Here is a 9,230-nt window from a genome sequence, read left to right as displayed (position 1 = left end):
TTTTTGTGTTTGTTTGACGAATATCCTACTGGGAATATGAAGGGTGTTTTTAATCTTTTCAAAAATTAAACGTTTGTTTTGCTTTAAAAATATAGGAACTTTTTATTATTTTAAATTAGTGATTTTTAAAAAGAAACATCCCCCCTTTGTTGTTGTTCCTGTCGTTCGAAGAAATGGAAGGTGTGGGTGTCGAATACGCTGAGAGAAAAAGGCCGTTCAGTAAACAGTGTCTGTCGTTACACCGGTCAGGCAGGGAGACAACATGGCGGCGGGTGGCGGCCTCCCTGGGCTCCTGCCTGTCCAGACCCAGCTGGAGTATGCCCTGCTGGACACCCTCACCCCTCAAGAGAAGGACAACCTGGTCTACCAGTACCTGAGGAAGGTGGACAGCTGGGAGCAGGACCTCAGGGTCCCCGACTTTGGAGGAGGTGGGTGATAGGTGAGGGCTGGGCCCTTCCCCGGGCCGGGGGCTGGAGCCACGGTGAAGCCGCTGCCGTCGGACTGCGAGGCGGTGAGGTGGCGCCCTACTATAGCGCGACACCGGCATGCCGCTCTGGGTTGTTGTCACCTCCCTCCCCGTCCCCCCAGATGGCCTCTGGCACTTGCCGCCACGGCCCTAGGAATCGCACCCAGAGAGTTGGGCTGGTGTAAGAAAATCAATTGCCATGATTCATTTTCTGGGTGTACAGCCCTGAGTTCTAATCCCAGTCCTTTCTGTAAAAAGAAAAGGAGGACTTGTGGCACCTTAGAGACTACCTAATTTATTTGAGCATAAGCTTTCGTGAGCTACAGCTCACTTCATCGGATGCATCCGATGAAGTGAGCTGTAGCTCACGAAAGCTTATGCTCAAATAAATTAGGTAGTCTCTAAGGTGCCACAAGTCCTCCTTTTCTTTTTGCGGATACAGACTAACACGGCTGCTACTCTTGACTCCTTTCTGTATGCTCCAGGAAGCGGGTGGTCTGTGAGCATGAGAGGCACAGGACTGGATGACAGGAAGCTCTGAGTAGTCATCCCTCTTTTCTCTCCGTCTAGTTATCTGCTTTTTTTCCTGATCATGAGCAGTTAGGTTAACGTTGTGGTCTCCGTTTTCCTAGCTGTAGAATAAAGACAAGTCTCCAAGAATAAAAAGTTAAGCAAACACAATGGCACTGCCTTGAGATAAAAATGCACCAGACTTCAGTATTGCTAGCTCTCACAATTTTATTTTCAGTATTTCAGTGTTTGGTGTTTTTCTTTAAGCCCTAGCTGCTGGAATCAGGTTATTAATTGAGAATCTTAGATTTTCTTTAAAAAAGTATGAAAAAAAAATTCACCCTCGTGGTTGCAAGAAATGTGAATCAAAGGCTCCAGTCAAAAGGTAAATAAACAGAACACCATTAAAAATTATTTTTAGCCAATCTCATGGTTTTGGAGGGGAGGGATCTGCCCCGTTATTTTTAATGCTGGGGTTTGGTTAGCAGTTCTGTTATCTGGTGCATTGTAGTAAACACACAGGGAGGTGTAAACACAGTGTCCTTGACTTAATAGCAGTCAAGAAATAGTAGGGTAAGTAGTATAATTATCCTCATGTGGGAATACAACCCAGCAGGCTGGGTGTAAAATCCATTGCTCTAATCACTTGTCGTAACTTTTTTATTAATTCAAATAAATGTTTATTACCTTTTTTTGACACTTGTATATCTTCAGAGACAAAGTGTAAAAAAAGATGGAATTAAAATGTTTTAGTGATATTCATGTCTTTGATACTGAAGACTTAAACTTCAGTAAAATAGTAAGTGTTAAATATTGTAGCAAGAAAGACACTTATCTGTTAAATTGTTTTTCTCCCTTTCCAGGATCCCCTCTGAGCTTCTCTCTAAATGCCCCACTTTGTGTTGTTGCCATTCCGGCCAAAAAGGAAGCAGCTCCAAGTTTTCAAACTGTGGTGAAACAAATTAAAAATTGTAGCCTTGGTTGTTTGCAAGACAGCAGATCTTGAAACATCTCTTCAAATCTTTTGTTATCCATTTGCTTGTAACAAGTACTAATGGCTGGGTAAAATATCATTAGAGCAGTGATACTCAGACTGGGGCTTGCGAGCCACAAATGCCTATTTATTGCAGCACATAATATTAAAACACTGTGTTATTTAATTATTAACCAATCTAAGTTATTAACCGTCAGGATGTTTTTACTATGTTTATTAACCAATTCTAGCTGATAAAATAATAATAGTTGGCCAGTCATTTTTGTGTGAGAATAATATATGAAAACTAAATATTTTCCCTGTCATACCATTTAAATATGACTATATAGTACTATAGTAAATGAAACCATGAATTCACACTACTGTGGCTCTTTTGAGTAACGTTGATTGCTAATTTGGCTCCTGAAACACTGCATTTTTGTCATTATGGTAAGGATCAGCAAGTAGATCTTACGTGTGGGCTATTAATTTTTCAGATCCTTCTGGAAAACTGCCTCTGCTGATCCCTAAATATCCTTTGGCTGATTTAAGATAATATTAATAGCCACATAGTATTGTTCGCTAACCAGAAAACTGTTGGAGCTTCTTTGACTTTTATTATTTTGCATAAAAAGCATAAGAACGGCATTACTGGGTCAGACGAATGGTCCATATAGCCCAGTATCCTGTCTTCTGACAGTGGCCAATGCCAGATGTTTCAGAGGGAATGAACAGAACAGGACAATTATCGAGTGATGGATCCCCTGCTGTCCAGTCCCAGCATCTGGCAGTCAGAGGCTTAGCCATCTTGGCTAATTGCAATTAATGGACCTACCCCCACGAATTTACCCAATTTTTTTTTAATTCCATTTTACTTTCAGCATTCACAACATCTGGCAACGAGTTCCACTGGTTGACTGGGATTTGTATGAAGAAGTACTTCCGTTTGTTTATTTTAAACCTGCTCCCTATTAATTTCATTGGCTGAGCCCTTGTTCTTGTGCTACATGAAGAGATAAATAACACTTCCTTATTCACTTTCTCTACACCATTCATTATTTTATAGACTTTTATCCTATCCCACCTTAGTCATCTCTTTTCCAGGCTGAACAGTCCTAGTCTTTTTAATCTCTCTTCACGTGGAAGCTGATCCATGCCCCTAATTTTTTTTTAAACCCTTCTCTGTTCCTTTTCCAATTCTAATGTATTTTTTTGAGATGTAGCAACCAGAATTGGATGCAGTATTCAAGGTGTGGGCATACCATGGATTTATATTGATATTTGTCTTATTTTTCTATCCCTTTCCTAATGGTTCCTAACATTCCATTAGCTTTTTTGACTGCCGCTGCACACTGACCAAATGTTTTCAGAGAACTAGCCACAGTGATTCCAAGATTTCTTTCTTGAGTGGTAACAGCTAATTTAGATGCCATCATTTTATTTTGTATGTATAGTTGGGATTATGTTTTCCAGTGTGCATTACTTTGCATTTATCGACATTGAATTTCATCTGCCATTTTGTTGCCCAATCACCCAGTTTTGTGAGATCCCTTTGTAACTCTTTGCAGTCTGGTTTGAACTTAAGTATCTTGAGTAATTTTGTACCATCTGCAAATTTTGTCACCTCACTGTTTTCCCCTTTTTCTAGATCGTTTAAGAATATGTTGAACAGCACGGGTCCTAGTACAGATCCTTGGGGGACCCTGTTATTTACCTCTCTTCATTCTGAAAACTGACCATTTATTCCTGACAGTTTATTCCGACCATTTATGTTTCTTATGTTAATATTGTTCACTTGATTTACTGCTAGTGATAAAGTCAAGGGAAGTTCTACGAGTAAACATTATATTTGAAATAGTATAATGGACAGACAACCTTCCTTTATTAGGTTAAATTCTTTTAATGTCAAAAAGTATCTAAAAGAATATGGTCCAGATCCCGAGCTGTTGTAAATTGGAGTATGGAGCTACCTCAAGCCAGGAAACTGTTGGAGCTTCTTTGACTTTTATTATTCTGCATATCTACACTAGGAGTATTTGGGCTCCTAAGCAATTGAAAAATGCTATTGCTTCTTAAATGCAAAGCTAGAATTTACTAATTATTTAACAGGGGACCTTAAACAAATAACTTCACCACAACTACTTGGCATTATGCAGACTTCCAGGCTTGTTCTTTCCCACACAAATACTGTAATTTTTCTATAACAGATTTAAGGACTGCTTCAGGATTTTTCCCAAACCCTAAAGGATGATGTCCCATTTCTGCCCTGGTACGCTATTTACAGTATTTAAATGAAAACCTCTTCATGCGTATCCATCTAATACTAAAATAAAGCAAAATTATTTACTTTGATCTCCATGGCAGATGTTCAAGATACCACTATTGTCAATGGGAACGCTCATGTAGTGAGAGCGAATGGTCAAACCATCTTTTGTTCAGTTTTGAGAGAAGAATTTTGTCATGTATAATTTAAACTACAATTGTAGGTTGTTTTTTCCTCTCGAGTTTCCACATTTTTCCTCCTGTTGTATGTGTTGAGACAGTTTGACAGATTATCCCCAGCCTTTCCTAGATCTTAGGCTACTTTAAAAGAAAATAAGAATAAAGACGTTTATTAGCAGTTTCATTATTTATGAAAAGACCTGTCTGTTTTTGTCTCCAGTATATCTGATACCGTACTCATACTTTGTCCTTGTTGATCACTGTGACCACCTCATTGAATCCTTCCTGAGCTTCCCGTTACATTGCATCAAGTTCTTGTTCTCAATTTAAAGACCGTTCACCACTCTTCCTCTCCCTACTTGTCGTCTTTGATCTTTTTTATGTTCTTTACACTCCACATACCAAGTCAGTGATACCAGCCTCACATGCTGGAGTGTCAGTTTCTCACAGGTGTGCCTCTGTTCCTTTTTCCATACTGTCTTTTATGTATAAAAGCTTAAATACTGCAAGAGGGTTTACCTCCACAGAGCCATACTGACTCAGGCCGGGGGTTGGGGTGTGCGTGTGGGGTCTAGGAGGGAGTTTGGGTGCAGGAGGGGGCTCAGGGCTGGGGCTAGGGATTGGCGTACGGGGGGCGTGTTTGGGGTGCAGGCTCAAGGAGGGGGTTCCAACGTGGGGTTGGGGTGCAGGAGAAGGTTCAGGGTGCAGACTCTGGCCAGGCGGCACTTACCTTAGGTGGCTTCCAGTTGGCGATGCAGCGGGGCTAAGGCAGGCTCCCTGCCTGCCCTGGCTCCATGCCGCTCCAGGAAGCGGCTGGCATTTCCAGCTCCTAGGTGAAGGCGTGCTGCCTGCCCCCACAGGCCCCGCCCCCGCAGCTCCCATGGACTGCGGTTCCTGGCCAATGGGAGCTGGCGCTGGGGGCAGAGTCAGCATGCGACACTTCCCTGATCGCACCTGCGCCTAGGAGCCGGAGGGACGTGCCAGCTGCTTCCGGGGAGCTGTGCGGAGCTGGCAGGGAGCCTGTCTTGCCTCTGCTGCGCCATCGACAGAACTTCTAATGGCTCGGTCAGCGGTGCTGACCTGAGCTACCAGGGTCCCCTTTCGACTGGAACCGGATGCCTGGCAACCCTACCATATGGAGCAGTTTGCCGGCTTGAGGCCTAAATGTATAAAATTCAAAAAGCAGCACTGGATAGGTTAAAATGAAAGTATCCATCATGGGAGTGCATTTGATTTGTGACTAATGAGGCAATATGAGCTGCTAGCTAGATTTAGGATTCTTGGATTCCATTCTCAGTTCTGCCACTTACGTGCAAGCTCACCTTGGGCTGGTCACTGATAGGTTAATCCTGCTCCCCTGTGCTTTTTGTCAGGGCCTGAAAAGCAGCACAAATAAATAGCAAATGTTTTCTATTCCCTGCATATTTGTATCCAGTTCATGAAAGATACTTTAACTCCAGTAAGAGAAGGAGAAATGCCATAAAGTATAAATCTCATTCTGTTGCGGTTTTTAATAATTGATGGTCTGGTAGTGTAAATAGACTCTTCTTAGCTTATGTGAATAAGTGCCATTAACGTTACCAGTGCTGTAAATATTTAGCTAAGGCCCAGTCCTCTTAGTGAAGGAAAAGGCATAACTCCTATTGACTTCAATAGCAGGATTGTCCTGGAGCCTATGGGCTGATGAGAGTCTAGTCTGTTGAAATAGTCATAAAATGGAATTTTCGGAAATGCCTAAGTGGCTTGGGAGCACAAGTCTTATTCAAAAATATAATAACATTTATTGTCCTAAATCACCTAAGCTCTTTTGAAAATCCCACCCATATGTTGATCTTTAGTATTTTCGGAAGAAGTGTTTTCTACTGTTTAGAGCATATGATTGTGAGATAGGATTTTTAATTGAATTGTCTCGTTAACATTATCCCCCACTTGGTAAGGCAACTCCCTTTTCATGTACTGTGTATATATACCTGCCTACTGTATTTTCCACTCCATGCATCTGATGAAGTGGGTTCTAGCACACGAAAGCTTGTGCCCAAATAAATTGGTTAGTCTCTAAGGTGCCACAAGTACTCTTCTTTGTTTTTGCTGATACAGACTAACATGGCTACCACTCTGATTCCTAGCTTTGTTACTGACTTCCCATCTGTCCTTGGGAAGTCACTTCTTATTGGAATAGCAGTTTTTATTATTGGAAATTAGTAAGTAAACAGATATTTGTAGCTGTCATTTAATATTGTTACAGTAAAATTTAAGGGGAACAAAAACAGAAACAGCACAGGTTATTGAAATATTCTTTCAGTAGGAGATTTTACATCTTTATAAGACATTAACAACAAAGTTCAGCAGGTATTTAATTTACTAACATCAGTTATTTCTAAATATCTGTTCATTGCATCTTTCTCATGTGGTTGAGTTTTGGAGATCATATTTTCTGAACAGAACAAATGTTTCTAAGGTTTATCTGTGAATTATCATTAGCCTAAGTTAGATTTCTAACTGTACACTAATGTTCCTTTAAAATAATTAATTATGAAGAATTACAGATCATGAAAACACATTTACCATCTGTAAGATTTTTGGCTTGCCTTCCTGTTTGCATAGAAAGTTATGTTTTATATTGTACTGAAGTGTACCAAGAATGTTGAACGCTGTCATCTGTTCTTTCATTCTTCAATTAACTGAGTACCTCTGTTTTCTAAATTCCAGATTTAGAGTGGCTGAACACTGACGGTCCCATTTCTCTGTACAAAGACCTTTGTGGAAAAGTGGTGGTTTTGGATTTCTTCACTTACTGCTGCATCAACTGCATACACCTGCTGCCTGACCTCCATGCCTTAGAGCACAAGTACTGTGATAAAGGTATCAGTGCTTTAGTTTGCTTGGAATAGAATTTCTTAGCAATGTCACAGGTGGAGTAGCTGAGTCACTTTGTTGCTGGTTACTAAACACTTGGCAAGACTTCAGTAGTGTCTAAAAGTACCTTCTAATCTATGGTAGCCTGAAAAAAGGACGACTGTATGTACTCCCACAGCACTTCTAAAAGGTGTTACATTTGGCAGTTGTTGCACCTGTGAATTTAGAAAAGCGATATTAATATGTAAAAGTCCAGGTCTGCTACTCTCATAAATAGGGCTGTTTGCAGAGTAAGGTACTACTCAATGTGAGTAAGGGTGCAAGAACTGGGCCCTGAATTTCTAGACATATGTGATCTGCTGAATTTGCTTTCAAGGCTTGATAGGTTAAAAAAAAATCTGATTTTAAGTAGGTGAGGTTCCCTACCTGCTCTGATCAGAGTATACGTACATTGTGGATGATCTATACTTACACCATTCCTGGGGTTTGGTTTTATTAGTGACTGCAATAACAACAAAACAGAAAGCTGAGCTAAAGCTTTTTCCCAAATTTGGCTGTTCCTACGGTTTTTCCTGCAGGACCTCCTCACCTCCACTCCTACTCTTCTTTGATCCAGAGACTCATTTCAACTCTTCCTCCTTAAATTCTGGTTGGAGATAAAATCTGCCTATCTTTCTTGACTAGGGTAGACAGGTAATATCTTTTACAGGACCAACTTCTGTTTGGTGGGAGAGTCAAGCTTTCGAGCTGCATAGATGGGTAGTAATTGCCCTCCATCTTTAAGCAAAATTCTGATCTCCTGACATCAGGATGAGTCAGAAGAGGAGAATTGCATTCTTACGCAGGCTCCTAAATGCTTCTAACCTGTGATGGACACTTTTTATGACATATTGGAAAGGTATTTTCTTCTGATGAGATGAGGAGGATTGAAACTAATTTCATTCTTCAACTCTTTGTTACAAACTATGATGATTTATTATGTTTAACCCTCCCATGCACCTCTCTTATTAGTTATCTTGTTGATATTTAACTTTATTGCATTGTTCACTTCAGTTAGAGTACTAAAACTTAGCTAGTTTTGCATAAAGTACTGTTGTTTATATGCTGTAATAAATACACATAGCTCTTTTCAGAAGACTTAAAAAGAGAAGTTCCCTGCCCTGAAGAGTTTATAGCTTATTTCAGAGAAATACAATACTTGGTACAATGGTAGAGATGCAAGAAGTTGTGGAGAAGTTGCCAGTGAGGAAATACTGTAACTGCAATTTGTGAGAGAAGCTAACTTTAGGTGGGATGGGGAAGTGATTGACACGCAGAAAATGGGCTGTTCTGGAGCGGCAGGAAAGGTTTAAGCAAAAAGTGCTGTGTAAGGTGGCACTGGTATTTCTGTGAATAGTATATCTTTTCTTCTTCTGCTTCTAGCCTTAGTCTTATCTATATGGCATTGACTCTTCGAGTTCCACTCCATTCCAGTCTGTCTTGAAGCAGTTCCTTGGAAACTCTGCAGCTAATCAAATAATTTTGAATGAAATCCATCCATCTAGTTTTTGTCTTCAACTCTTCTGTTACCCTCCACTCCTAAGTTGAACACCCTGTTTCCTATGTATTCTTCCAGTCTTCTTTTCACATGCCTAAAACATCTAAGCTTTTCTATAACTGATACCACCTTCACACTTGCCCTAATTCAATCATTCTGAAATGATCCATCCTTGTAACTCCAAGCATCCATCTGTATTTCCACTGTATTCAAGCTCTGCTCCTGTCTCTTCCTCAGTGCATTCAGAGCCATTCAAAAGTGCAGGCCTAATTAGCGTCTTGTAGGCCTGACTTTTCAATTGACAGGCATTCTTTATTGCAGATCACTTCTCTCCATTTAGTCCACGTCTTTCCTATTCTGATTATTATAAGTTCGTTGCTGAGTTCACCATTATCCTGTACTCTTGAAGCTAGGTGCTTGTATTGCTAGGTGCCTGACCTCCCCAG

General features: G+C 40.6%; 1 protein-coding gene across 1 annotated transcript in view; it reads left to right on the top strand.

The window, feature by feature from the left end:
• Positions 1 to 163: 163 nt before the first annotated feature.
• NHLRC2 (NHL repeat containing 2) overlaps positions 164 to 9,230 on the top strand; it is a 54,230-nt gene continuing 45,163 nt past the window's right edge. Inside the window, exons 1-2 of the mRNA XM_074959299.1 lie at positions 164 to 428; positions 7,101 to 7,253. Of these exons, the coding sequence (XP_074815400.1) occupies positions 263 to 428; positions 7,101 to 7,253 (319 nt within the window). The 5' untranslated portion in view covers positions 164 to 262. The remainder of the gene's footprint in view (positions 429 to 7,100; positions 7,254 to 9,230) is intronic.

The sequence above is a fragment of the Natator depressus genome, chromosome 7 (genome assembly GCF_965152275.1).
Source record: "Natator depressus isolate rNatDep1 chromosome 7, rNatDep2.hap1, whole genome shotgun sequence".
Lineage (NCBI taxonomy): Eukaryota > Metazoa > Chordata > Testudines > Cheloniidae > Natator > Natator depressus.
The sequence above is the reverse complement of the archived record's forward strand: the minus strand, read 5'-3'. Positions and strand labels throughout refer to the sequence as shown.